At 40.6% G+C, this 14,689-nt stretch overlaps 1 protein-coding gene across 2 annotated transcripts in view; it reads right to left on the reverse strand.

The window, feature by feature from the left end:
- SATB2 (SATB homeobox 2) overlaps nt 1-14,689 on the reverse strand; it is a 131,419-nt gene that overhangs the window by 56,021 nt on the left and 60,709 nt on the right. For both annotated transcript variants that reach the window (XM_086615682.1, XM_086615681.1), the window contains exon 6: nt 10,863-10,965. In XM_086615682.1, the coding sequence (XP_086471808.1) occupies nt 10,863-10,965 (103 nt within the window). The remainder of the gene's footprint in view (nt 1-10,862; nt 10,966-14,689) is intronic.

Below are 14,689 nucleotides of genomic sequence, written 5' to 3' on the forward strand. Positions count from 1 at the left end.
AGGGGGATTGGACTAGATGATCCTTCGAGGTCCCTTCCAATCCCTAACATTCTGTGATTCTGTAATGCGAAGTATTAAAGCAGCATTAATACCAGGGACGGACCTGGCGCTGATACAGAGATGTCACGTGTGGACATGGGAGCAGGGAAGAGGGGCTGCTTTATCACAGCCCCAGATCACGTTCTGCGACACGGACGATTCAGAGCACACATGGCCGTGCTACTGCCCCCTCAGCCTCTCTGCCGTAAGCCTGAGCCTGAGTAATGCCATTAAATACACACAGTTGCCAGCAAAGCCAATACAGTTATTCCAAAGGTGCAGCAGCTACCTGGCAATTAGGAATTAATCTGATGTAAATACATAAAGATGTTATTTGGTGTATGTGAAATACTTCGAGCACCTCGCTAAAAGAAAATACAGTAAGAATTACTTTCGGTCTTCATTTACACCCCTGGAAATCTAGAGTCCTTCCACTAGGAGTTTCAGAAGAGCTGAAATAACTTCTGAACTATTTTGTAGTTTAAGAAATACACAGAGAATAAGTCACTGAAACCAACAAATTACTACTTGTTAGAACACAAAAACAGTAACCGAGTGTTTTTGAAAACTTGGTGAGAAATAAATATAAATAACATTCACTTTCTGGGCTGAACCACATTTGCCAAGTTTCCACCCACTCCTGACTTTAGTGCCAAGTTATAAACCCCTATAAAAATAAAGTTTAAGATGAAAAGGCTGCCAGGCTGTTAATCTCTGCAGTGCTACTTGGAATTACAATTACACAGAGACATCACCTGACTTACTTCCATAGGTGTATTTTTCCCTTATTATCAGTTTCCTTTTTCGATCATATTAGACTATACAGCCACGCATATACTCTCAATAAACAAACCAGATTCTGGTCACTTCAACCACTTCAATAATAAAAGGTTACCATTAACAGTTACGCTGGATGGAAAAAATGTGCATTACTCAACTCCTCAAGACTCTTTTCCCTCTCCAACACATTGCCCATATCAGATTCCCTGTTGTTCTCTGGTAACTACAGACTGGTAAGGCTCTGTGGGGCTGGACAGGAGTGAGACCGAGACAACCCCGAGATGAAGACTGGCACTGTCATGGGAGACAGGCCAGCTTGCCGGCAGTGCTCTAAGGAAAAAGGATACAGGAGCCACGAAGCTGCTGCGACATCAATGCTCTGTCTCAGATCCTCTTGAGACAGGGTTTTTCCATTTGCATCGTCCACTTTCCACGTTCCTACCCCATTACAGTTTTTCCTTTCCCCTTCCTTGTTTGCCATTGCTCCACTCAAATTAGGGATATGTTTATAGCTCCTGTCGTCCTGTATGAAGTGGCTGGTACTTGAACATATCAGAATACAAAGCAGTGAAGACAGAGCAGCAGGACCTTAAACTAGGAAGGTAGGGGCTCCATGGCCATGTGCTGACTACGTTCAAGTACTGCTGACAAACTTCCTCTGCTAGCAATGCCTGTGGTAGTTAAACAAAAGCTGCTCCAGGAGGCTGTTACCCACCTCCATCTGTGGTGTGACCACAGCAAAAGACATGGCAGCGTTTCCCTTTTCTCCCTGCATCACGCTGCCTGCTATACAATTCTGCAGCTCTTTGCCCGAAGAGCTCTTTTAAACCAAGTACAATGCTACTGCCATATTTCAGAGCCACCCACCCTTCCAAAGCCATACACTAGGCAGGCAGACTCAAGGTGCCTGGACAACATACACTGTGCCAAGCTCAGCAAGCAGCTCTCAGGGCACTCCAGGATAGCATCTGCCCTTCCTATACCCCCCTACAACATGTCACTACCTCTACGAGACAGTCAGAAACCAACACAATCCCCAGAATGGGAGCAACAAATTGTCATATTTCAATGTTCCTTTCTCTTCTCATAATGATTACCACGTGTGTCAATGTATTTCAAACTCCATGCTGAGTTAGAAACTTCCTGGATACAGCACAAAAGCAATCCAGTGCACCCTTCCCCTGTGTGATGCGCTCAACCTCTACCCAATCCTCCTTGCACAGTCAAGCAGCTGACGCCGTCCACAGCACAATAGCTTGGGGTGGTCCGCATGCAGTTTTCCACTTGAAATAAAACCAGCTCAAAAGACTTAAAATAAGATTTATTTCTCCACCTTCCCTTCCCCTCACCCTTTATTTTCACTGAGTTGTTAATAGGAACATTCTGACAATCAGCCTGTGGGGCATTCAGGGCTTAGGAGCGGCACTGAATTGACTGACAGCACTGGAAACCAAATTCCTACGCACAATAACGGATGCGGCAGGGAGAGCAACAGCGTAATGCGTCCCCCAGCGCTGCGCTGCAGTGGGGACACAGAGGACCCGCCAGCACCCATGACCCAGCGAGTCCTGAACTTTTCAGTCCCACAGGCACACGGGCACTTTGCCCCAGCGGAGGAAGAGGCTGGTAAAGAAACGTTTTGTAATAAGTTACTAGCCAGCGGAATCGCCATGCTTCAATGGTGACAGGATGTCACCACCCAGGGCTGTTCTCCAGCACTTCAGAGTCTGCTGCTTTGTTTTATTTATTATTTAAAACCTAATGATCATAAAAAGCCATTACCAGTGGTGGTCATGGCCAAGCAGGGAGAGCTCTGTGAACTCTAGTGTGCCCAGCACTCAGCTTGAGATAGAAAGGTTCCCACAATTTCTCCTGGCTTAGCACCATCCTACTCACTGGAGCAAGACTTGAACTTTGGAGCTGTGCTTGGGGGACAAAGCACTCTCGGGCACAGTACCACCCTCCGCCTCGGTGGGACAGGGCTGCCACACTACACCGAGAGGGTGCCCTCTTGCTTATGCTACGTAATTATGAACCACCACTTCGTAAATAACAGAACCACTCCAGAGCACAGGAGGTCCTTTTAAAATGGTAATTCTGTATCTTTTAATCTATAATTAGGATAATTACTTATTTCTTTTAATCACAGCCCACTTAACCACTTCAGTGCAAAGGGCTGGTCTCAGGAGTTGTGTTTTTGTTCAACATCTAATCTTCATATTTAGCCAAAGTCGTTCACCGACTTCATTCACTGCCTGATGTCTGCCTGGGCCATTTGTTCCTGCAGCCAGGACCCGAGAAAAAGCAGGTTGACTGAAGAGGCAGACTTGATGAGAAGTTGTAACTTTTAAAACCTTTCCCTTCCTCTACTCCTGTAGGATAGCAAATAAACTCAAAACAGCTACAGTGAACGTACAGAAATTGTTTGGCCACTGGCTGTGGGTAGCAAAGGCCTTTATCCAAGCCTAATGGAAACCAGACAGGCAAGGCCATTGTTTGTTCTTCGTTGTGTTGCAAATCGTTCAGTTCCCACCAAAGCATAAATCACTGGTTTTGTACTTAGAAGAACCGTCATTAAAAGTGGGCCTTTCATCAGCATCAGCTTCAGGTGTACCGAGCAGAGTGGACTAGCATTGCTGACTCTCTCTGTGCAGCTGATCTTCTCCTTCCCTCATGCTAAAGGCTAGATCCAAGTCATCCCTTGGGACACAGATATGCTAACACATTTTCTGTCAGTTCTGCTTAAACTTAGTAAGCCATATTCTTCTGATGGGCTGTCCCTGGACTGCATTGCTTCCAAAGACACTTGTCAGAAGAGAATAATTTAACCCATGATCTTATTTTTATATTTTTGAGTTACCGTAGAGGTTCAAGAGGGCACACAGAAGTACAAACTCAGTTCTTCATAATCATGTTAACATTGTTTGTAGACAGGACATGCCAGATCCATCTGGCAGAGAAAAACATTACCTTGAAGGTGCTTTAGTGACCACATAGTCTAATGCATAAACATTGGTCAGGTGAAATGGAAAAGGAGAAGGAGGGCAAACATTACTCAGAACTGTCTGACAGAAACACAGAGACTACTGGTTTAGATGGACTGATGGTCTCATCTGATATAAAAATATCTCCCTTCCTGTCAAACCACTGTGACAGAAGTCTGTGCTGCTATTTAAGTACTAACCTTTCGTGGGCACCTCAAGAGGGAGGTGCAAATCCCCTTAGAATACCCAGACAATTGTGCAATCTCTCCAGAAGATGCGTACACATCTCTTCCTGACTCATAACATCAGAGATGGTGAAAGGACACAAACATCATTAAGACAGACATATAAACTCTTTAGACACTTTGAATGAATAGAATTCAGTTCTGCTCTCAGAGTTATGTATTCCACAAAATCCACATGATCACAGCCAGCCACATGGCAGCTTTCACACCAGGAAAGCTTATGCTTGTACCTAAGCTTCAGGTTCTCCTCCCTTTCCAATTAAATCTCCGCTAACGTTTACCTTCTAAAAATTCCTTTCCTTTTGAGCTAATACACTGTCATTTGGTAGCACACAAAAATACTTTTTAAATATGAAGGAAAATTCATTTTGAGATTCTGCAGATTTTTTTTTTTTTTTTTTTTAAAGTGCTGGCTGCTTAGAAAATGAATAAGACTGTTCTTCACTAAGCATTCAAAAGAGGCTGGACAGAAGTCCCAGCCTCAGCGCACAACTGTTCCAAACTGACAAAAGCACTGAACTGGGAACAGGAGAGACTTTAAAACCATAAAGTTGAATGACATTCTTTGAACAGATTTGGTCAGCATCTCTTAATTAAAAAAGGCATAACGTCCCTGCATGGCAGGGACAAGACACAGAACAAGTGGCTAGGCAGTTTCTCTACAGAAAGGTTTCCGACCTTTACTGCAGTGACATATGTTCCTTAAAGCAGCAATGGCTGCAGCTCCAGCCACATGCACGCCCCAGGGATGGCATTCAGCTAAGTGCCCACATCCCTCTGCCATGACACATGTATTATTAAGAGTGAGAATCACTGCTTTGAAACAGCCAGAAGATGTGAAAGACATTCTGCAAAGCCGAAATTCATATATACATTTACTTACTATAAAAATTAAGTTTAAGTGAAAAAAAAACAAAACCACTACCAAAAACAAAGGGGCTGTTTTAATTCTCTTTATAGCGAGGAATACCCAAGAGGGCCACAAAGCCCCCTGGAACACTCTGCAGTGGGAAAATTGTTCCTGAATGATACACACCCACAAATCCCCCAAACTGGTACTTAACAAAAGGGACAATGCTGAAATACAAAATGCTACTGTGGGTGTGAAAACAGCAGTCAAGGGGTCCACAACTCTTGCTGAATCTTGACAACTTTAAACTCCTATTTCAAGAGAGATGCCACCTCTTCCTCAAGACCAGCATAAACCGATGAGCTGCTCCCCTCATAAAAGAGCACAGCAGTCCACAGACTAAGAGGACATCTCTGAGTCAGAGATGATCTTCAGGTCATGCATGTCATCTAGATGTTGAAAAGCTTGCCTGCAAACAATGTTATTTTCTTTCCTTTTTCCTTAAGAAAGTGAGGAAAGTCCTATTTTTAGTGAAACAAATACAGAGTCAGGAGTGTAAAAGTAAGCAAAGCAAAAATTACAGTAACGTCAAGAGCCACAGAGCTGACCTGAATGACGCTGGTTTAGTGCCAGAGCCGCAACTAATATCCAAACAAGACATGAAATGATGTCTCCTTAAATGACTTCACATTTTTGCCTCAGTCTGGTAGTTAAGGAGGCAAAAGGTCAAGATCCATATATGCATATATACACATACATACATATATATATATAAACCTCTCTGTTTACATAGAGACATATATAAACATGCATGTATCAGTAAATAGGATACTTTTAAAAGTCAAAAGCACTGCTTGGGAAAGATCTAGTGTACCTTTTCATGAGGTTTCCACAACATCTGCTTCAGAGGAACAACTAAAAAACTATTCCTCAAAGCACGTAACGACAATTTTCCCCAGACTCGCACCAGCACTATCACGGAGTCGCAATCCTAGGTTCCTTCAGCCTTGCCATAAGAAAGCTGAGAGCCCTTCTGGATCCCGTTCCTAACCTCTCTCAACCTACAACAGCCTCTAAAACACATTAGAAGAAAAACAGATTGTTCTGTCTATCCGTTATGGGAAGCAAGCAAATACAATTTCAAGGAAAAAAAAGCATACAAACAACAAATCAGTAATATTGGAAAAATCAAAGAGCAGTCAAAGCAGACTCTCAATTTAAGGAAGCTATGAAAGAATTTTCTTACATTCCTGATCTGTTGAAATAGAAATAACGGAGCTCTCCTCCTTTAAACTGAAAAGCCTCATCATTCCACAAAAACTTTGAGACAGCCACAGTCTCAAAACTCGCATCCACAGAAAGCTATATTTTGACAGACACTGATGGCAGGAGCAAAGACGAAATGTTCTTAATACACAGACAAAGAAAATATGTCTTTTTATTTTTAAGTTCACAATGTATTTATTTCTCCCCTCTGCCCTCCTAACTTCCTCCCACCAAGCTAAGTTGTGTCATCAGGCAAAAAGAAAAAAAATCACACCAGTTAAGAGTTTCAGTTGTGAAAGAATTTTGATACAGTGATAGTCCTCCTGATAAAATTAGAAAGCATGACACTTAGAAGTGAAATATTTATTGAGAAATAGAGATTAAAAATATTTGAAATGCTACGAACCCAAAACACTGGGCAATCAGTATGTAACTGGTACAAGTTTCAACCCTTGACTGTGATCTGAGTTGCATGACAAAGTTCTTAAATACTTCTCTCCATATATATAGTTTATATAGAGTTACTTATATGTATGCATATATATGTATATAGTTACTTAAAAAGACTCATTTTTATTTGCCTATTTATTAATCAAATTAAGAACCAATGCCAGCCTTTTAAACAATTATTCAAACCCTGAATTTGAACAACATTGAATACTTTCTTCCCCCTCCAGCAAGTTCAGTGTCTAGAGAAACCAGACAAGCAGCTCTCAGATTGAAAGGAGTCACCCTGTGGGACTGGGCAGGAGAAGGACAGTTTGAGAACCACTGGACTAAGCCATTACTGTACTGTTGTCATCAATTAATATGTAACCTTTATTAAAAAAGAGAAGCTCTAATTTTTCATTCGAATAGGTTTAAACACATTTAAACCCCGTCATGTACACACAACTGTGTACTGAAACACCTTGCATGCCTCAAAAAGAAGAAAAATAAAAAAATAAATAAAAAGAGTTAAAAAAATACTTCACCTAGTAACATTAAATTAATTCATGGTGCATATTCTTGAACAAAATTACAAGACAAACTGCAGAGCTTAATTACCACCCCAAATAATTAGACGTCCGTGAGGAGAAGAGAAAGCTCACGGAAGAACTGTAAGGTTTTTGTTTCTCAACTCCTGTACATTTTCCATTAGAACTGCATTAATATAAGCTCTCCTCCATACATACACGTGTATCCCAAGGAGACTGGAAAGACCAGACAGCCTGTTATAAACTGACTCGTGTCCTCGCACATATCCCAAGCAGTGGGCTGAGAGCCCGGAGGAGACAAAAAGCCTCCATCCTCACACCAGCCAACTCCCGAATCTCCCGGTATACTAACTCTCGTGCCGCTGAGTAAACTGTGAACATCTTAAAGCCTTAAGGGGCTGGGACAGGGTGGGAGAAAGAACTCAAGCAGAATTTCATTCTAGCATCATCTTGACACGAGACAAAATTACCATGCTGAGCTGAACTAACTGAAAACTTTTCTTAAATTACAAGCATAAATAGATGAACTGCCTTTTCGGTGAGTTCAACAGAATGCACACTGAGAATGTTTACTTGAGATTTGATACAATTCCATTTGTGTACAGCTTTTACATCTGTTGCTAATGATATCACATTATTGATTGTTCACTTTCTCGTATTTATTTAAACATGAACTATATACTCGGCAAACTGATGCTTTTCTTTTTTTTTTTTTTTTTCCCAGAGAACTTTTTATTTTTGCCTGGCTTCAGTTGTAATTACTTTGATCTTCCAGAGTGTATAATTATTTTACTGTTTATTTATTTCTACGAGAAAGGAAAAAAGTTTGACCTAGGAGATCTATATGTGGCAATTTGTAACAGAATCACATAGCTTATGTTTAGGAAATCATGGTTTTGATTAAGAAGCAACCATTTAGTTCCCACTGTTTTATTAAAACAGACATTAGCAGATAATAGGAAGCACATTTAGCACTGTAGGCTGCATTTAGTTTGCAACATCAATAAAGTTATTTTGAAGCCCCTTCCTATTTTGCATTTATTTACCACAGCTCATGTGAATTGTTTTTTTGCTTTTACTTTCTAAATCCAGCTCTAGAGTTACACATGGACACGGGTGCTGGCCCCAAAGACTCTAAATTGCAGTTTTACCCAATCTATCCAGATTACAACCCAAAAAATGAATCACTGCATCATCCATCCTCCTTCATGGAGATCTAAGTCCTTTTTTTTTAATGATTATTAAAGGAATATGTGATGACTGAAGTATACAATTCAAGTCACTGACTTCGCTTACTAACTGAGCTGCCCTGTAGGAATATCTGGCTACAGAAAAGAAACAAAATGTCATGAAAACAGAAATGACGAGAAATTGAAACCACCCAAAGAAGTGCAGAAGTCTTACTGTTTCCAGAGGGTTTAGATTACTGCCCTGAAGTTGCACGGCTGTTTATTCTCCGTGCACCACTGTACCTGCCATAGACTCTTTGTTTTCTCTCCCACTCATATGGTTGATGAATCAACACTACTTGAACTGCTTTATAGCAGCTTGTGTTTACTTCACACATACCTTAACCTTCCTTTTTCTCCTCCTACTAATGCACACATACACTTCCAAACAGCAATGACTGGCTGTATCTCTTTGAATAGCACAGATACAGAGTTATCTGGCAAACTCTTCAGGTTTGGATCCTTGACCTCTTTACTGAGGTCTCATTCTGCTTTTACTGCACTTAACAATTTAACTGTGCACTTACTAAGTAAAAAAAGTAAGAGCTTAAAGAATTCAGTGCTCTAAGAATGGAAGATAGTGGAAGAAAGCAGTGTGCTAGAAACACTCAGAAGCTGTAGTGGCATCTCTACAGTTAAGAATACTACAGTTAAGGGCTTCCAGTGCCTCTGCAACTGGCACCCTTGCCTAGTTTGGGGAAAAAAAGCAAAAAAAAACCAACAACAAACCCATCTATGTTCTCCTAGAACAGCAAGTAAAAGAGAACGGTGATGACCTTGAAGCCATTTGATTCCTTTGATTGTTTTTTAACCAAAAGGATATGTTAGAGCACTTCAAATAAAATTCTTTTATTGAGACACCATTTACAGAAAAGAAACACTTCAGAGTCACATACTGGCAATTTAGAGAGAGAAGAAACTCTCTCATTTGGCACAAGGGTAACCATGTACTAAAATGTCCAATCCACATTTTTACTTCAAGCCTAAATCGCTTCAGTAGGTGAAAAGCAACACCTCCGTTTCCTCATCCACATTGTTACCCTGCTTCTGCCTGAACAATCTTCCTTCTAGACACAAATAATTTTACCATAAAACATTCTTCTTTTCCCCCCCTCTAGAGAAAATCTAATCACTGCACAGCCCAACCTGAGCATCTTACAGGTACGCTCTGCACAAGCCAGACATGCACAGGAAAACCAGATGCCTCAGAACTTGCTCTGATATTTTACACAACTTTGTTTCATGTGTTCTTAACTCAAGCAGCAAACTCTATGGTACTGCCCTGCAGATTTCTAGTCTGTCCTATGCATACTAAACAAGCAACCTTTCACAGTTCATGTATGCCAGCCTTTTAAGAGAAAAAGACGGCAGACTCGTTTTGAAATCAGCTAATCTTTATGCGACTAAAAATACAATGGCTTCCCAAGAAGGACAGGACATTACCCTCTTTCTGCATAACACCTGTGAATCCTGTTATGATTTTCCTGGCCACTGAAAGGATCCCAGACAGAAACAACAAAATAGCCTACATCTTCTTTCAGACAGTCAATCTTCCCTTCAGTGGTGTAACAGAGAGAAAAACTCTGAAAAAATCTATCATGGGGTAAAGCTCCAAGGCTGATGGACATGTGGGAAGAGAGGAGCCAGTTGGAATTGTGGAAAAGCTTTTGACTATCCCCAAACCCCTGCTCAAAGCACGTGTGTGTTTTAAAACAAAAAAACTACCTAAACAAACGATCCAGCACACACGCAAGTCCCTTCCCAGAGGAAAGGATGAATAAAAAGAACAAACTACACGTGACGGAAGCTTGTCACATCACTTCATGTACTATTAGAAGGGGACCAGACATTTCAGTGGTGAGAGTGGAATGAACTTACATAGAATAATTTCACTGCCTCAGGCATCCACTGCCAACCAACTAATACCATTTCATTGTAGAAAAAATACAGACAATGGGCTATTTTCCTCCTAACTTCAGTGGTTGCAGCACCTTGTTATTTAGCAATGCCTCTTAACTATGAGGTATTAAATCCTCTACTGGTATCCAGATTCCACATGACAGGAATGCCAGTACACTTTGCGATATTGAAAACAGAGAGCAAGGGCATGTGTGACTTAGAAAGGCAAGTTTTTTAGCTTTCATGAATAAAACACAACTAAGGTATTTTACACAGCAATTTAACTTTCAAGTCCTGAGATACGAGAACTGTTGTTTTCCAGAACGTTTTAGCTTAATTCAAAACACAGTTGATCTTTCAGCACAGGTAAATGGGATATTTTAAGCATGTTTTAAGTGGCCTGTGTTTTCATGCCAGCCTTGTTCGTAAAGTATCAGATTTAATTTCAAATGTGCTGTGACTGTGCCCCCTTTGTAGACAAATTTACTAATATTATTATAGCTTACTATCACCTTCACTTAAAGCAAATAATCTCAAACTGTCAGCAGAAGTTCAAGAACTTAGAAAGTCACCAAAAAAAAAAATCAATTTACCTTTAATCTTCTTGTACTTTTTGTACCATCTCCCAAACTCCTGGCACTTGGTTGCTGACACATTGGCATAGTATGTGCTATTTACAATGGATGAAATCATACTCTGGAAGTACAAAAAGAAAGACAAAAGGTGTTTTAAAATATCTTGCACAATTAGAAATCTTTTCCAGGGAAAGTGAATGACAAGCAAGTGCACAATGATCATCCATTTGTGACTTTAAAACCAAAAGAAGTGTCTGATGAGTAAAAAAATTTTGTTTTATTCTCCATTCTATATTCCCAGCCATAATTAAACTTACAAAATAATAATTATTATTTTACATAATAATGCAAAAAAGATTTAGTAAGAACCTAGACTGAGACCTGCAGCTCAGGTCAGGGAGGGGTGGGAAGTTCTACCTTACTTTGTACTTGTGATATTACAATCTCTAAACTTTAGTTGTATAACAACAGGCGCTGCCATGCTGGGGAACACATGCTCGCTGCACCTGGGTGAGAACAAGCATGATTTAGGAACCAGATCCTAAAGGTAAGATTAGATGCTCCAGCATGCATAATCCAAATAATGCTTTTCAGATGTCTCTGTTCTGCTTCCAAATGTAGCAAGACCACACAGCCAAGAATTGGAGAACATCCGTGCTGCTCACTGCAGAACAACAGTTAAGCAAATAAGTTAAATTAATGTAATTTATAGAAACGTGTGATTAGCCCTTGTGTGAAAAATCACCCAAAAGAGAAATTAACAGTGCCATTTAGAGCGAAGGGAAGTATGCATACTACAATATGGAACAGCCAAAAATCAGAAAAAAGCTCAACAAAACTGAAGTATCACTCACTTCACCACCACCGCTCTCTACTCTTTGTGAATTCTCTCTAAGCATCTCTTAGTACCAGTCAACTGAAGCAGAGAGGTGCAGAACTGATTTGAAGCACCTGATACTCATAAAAATGACACTATATATCTGGGATGCTTCTGCCCATAGGGTGGGAAAGAGCCTGATTACTGGTAGTTCTTCCTTTCTATTTTTCTCCCCTTCCTTCATCCATTCTGTAGAGGAGGCATCTTTTTAACAACAGTTTGCTTTCCCTTTTCCCCCTCTGAACTCTTCCAGGGTCAAATCGTTCCCAGCACCCGTACATTTCCAGCATAGAAATGCAATCTAACACCACTAACACATGGGACCCAATGCATCTTCTCCAGAAACCACGTTTTTCTTACGCCCTCCTTCCTCACTTACATGAAGTTTCAGAAAAAGCCCTGGCACATCGTATGACCTTCCTGCCCAGAGACGAGCGAGTGAGGTGATCTCACAGCTCAAACAAGCTATTTACTGTAGGTTCAAGCTCTGGCCCACTGGCTCCTGCAGGCTCTTGTGCAAAATGGGATCTTGGCCATCTCTGGAAAGCTCCAAGGCTTACAAACTGGCTTATCCAATTTTAACAACACTTTGAAAACAAAAACATCCCCTCCCTCTTCCAGATTTATCCAGCCTTCTATCCCTATCACTGCAATATCACAGGACTCCAGCTGTTCCTAAACTCTTGCATTTTGAGGACTTAAAAAATATGAGCAAAACTGGGAGACTTAAGATAACTGGGTGGCGGCAGATTAGTTTCAGCCTTCAACAGGTAATTTCACTTTCAGTAACGAAGCTCTTTAACTTTTCTACTCAAAGTCTGCTACGGTGCACTGGAGTAGAATCTGAAGGCTATGAAGTAAGAGCCTTTTTAAGCAGCAGCTTCAATTTCTAAAACTGAGATTCAATTTTCTAATTAAAATCAATATTTTGAGACATAAACCTAGCATTGTGGCAGTCAGCAGCAATTCCCTCCCCATAAATCCTCCCTTGCTCCAAGTCGTTTTAACAAGCAATAGTATTCTAAAAGCCTGACACAGAGATAGCCCTTGCTAAGGAAGGATTTCAAACAAAGTTGAGCTGAAATAACATGGGGTTTTTTAGTGTCACTTTAGTTAAATTTCCAGTCACTAAGGAAGGGTGGGGAATTTGTTTAGCTCTGCCTACATAACATTTCGGCTTTTCCCTCCACCAAATCCTCTCACTCTACAACAAATCGACATTACTGAAATTGCAGGGCTATTAAATATCACAGAATATATTAACCCATTAACCTTTATTTGAGAAAGAAAAGCTTAAACTAAATAATAAAATCAAATAGTAAATCAACCATTGGTGGAAAATCCTAGAACAGATTCTCTTCAACTGCTTGACAGTAGAGCAGGGGAAAGAACCGTAACAACTTTCAAACTACGTATCCTCACTATTAAATGTACAGGAACCCTAGGGGTATTTCTGCTAGGAATTTTGATAAGTCTGCAGAAAGAAAATATCTGTTCAGAATAGAGTGGCAAAAAAACCCACTGACTAATTACAAATTTCTAAATAATGCATATTATTCCCGGCAAAATCCCTAAGGAAGGAATAGATTATATGAAGTAGTAGATACATTTGGTGTGTGCGTGGCCACGACAGCCACGTGGAATGAAAACTAGTTAGACCAGAAGCTAAGAAATATCCACACAAAGAAAATTCAGTGCAGTAAGTTCAAGGAGAAAATATGGTACATGCTCACATCCCAAGAAATCTTGCTCCAGAAAGAGACAAAACACATGGTCAGTGCTGAAATGAGTTATACAATATACAGCAAAGACGGAAATGCTGAAATAAGTGGATTTCTTTCTGCCACACGCAGTCTCCCCACCTACCCTCCTTCACCCCCAGCTTGGTTAACCAGGATTTATTTGTTTGAACAGGAGCCGTATGCTAGGGATGGCTAAGCTGCAGCCACATAATACACCTAGCAGGAAAAAACAGAACAATTTTAAATCGAAGTGAATGATTACATTTCCCATTAGCGGCAATCAGAATCCCCATCTGGGCCTCATGGAGAGCTCAGGCACTGAGAACCAGAGAGGAAGCACCGTCGCTGATGGGAGCGGGAGCTCCCCGCGCTGCCCCTCTCCACTTCTGTACTTGAGGCACTGTGAACACATTAATAAACAGCAGCATTTACTCTGCAGTTTGACTCCTGAGACCACTCTGCAATTTGCTGCTGCCAATAATATATTAATCACAAGGGAGTTGTAATGACATTTCACATTTGGCACAGTATTTTTTTAAAACTGATTTGGGAGAAGGAATTGTATTAGAGGCATATTCAGATGATGGTAATAGACAGCTCCTATACAACCTTCCATTGTATCTTCTGTATTTCGTGAGCCAAAACAAAAGAGACTGAAACTTTTATGGCAATAACAATAACAATAGTAATACTACAAGCTGCACTGTTGCAGTCCCAATTCAAGGGTTAGTCACTACTCAAGGTCACTTACACCTGTGCTTAAAAGTAAGCAAGCTCAATTTTCCTCAGAAGGATCTCCTTTTAGCTTTGTCCACTAAATAAATACTGGGGCAAGGATTTTTGCTGCTACAGTTCTGCCATCCGTAATTTTGTAAATATATTTCAGATGGAGGCCACAGAAGGAGTAAACCAACTGAAGCATTTCCACCTGGTAGGCTTTGAAACCGAAGCAGGAGGAAAAAGACCCAGACAACAAATGAATTCTGCATATGAAATGATGCGTAGTTTAGTTATAGTGGATATTGAAGACGACTGGGCAGACACAACCATATGCTGCAAACATAATTAGCTGACCAGATTCCATAGATAATTCTATTTAAAGAAATTACACTTAAACTGTGTGAAAAGAAAAATACTTTCGTATTCGATGCACTTACGCTCTGTGCACATACAGTTACTGCTACTCCTTTAGTAAATAAGGCAAGTTACGTGGCTTTTCCTTACAC

Source organism: Tauraco erythrolophus, chromosome 8 (assembly GCF_009769465.1).
Source record: "Tauraco erythrolophus isolate bTauEry1 chromosome 8, bTauEry1.pri, whole genome shotgun sequence".
Taxonomy (NCBI): Eukaryota; Metazoa; Chordata; class Aves; order Musophagiformes; family Musophagidae; genus Tauraco; species Tauraco erythrolophus.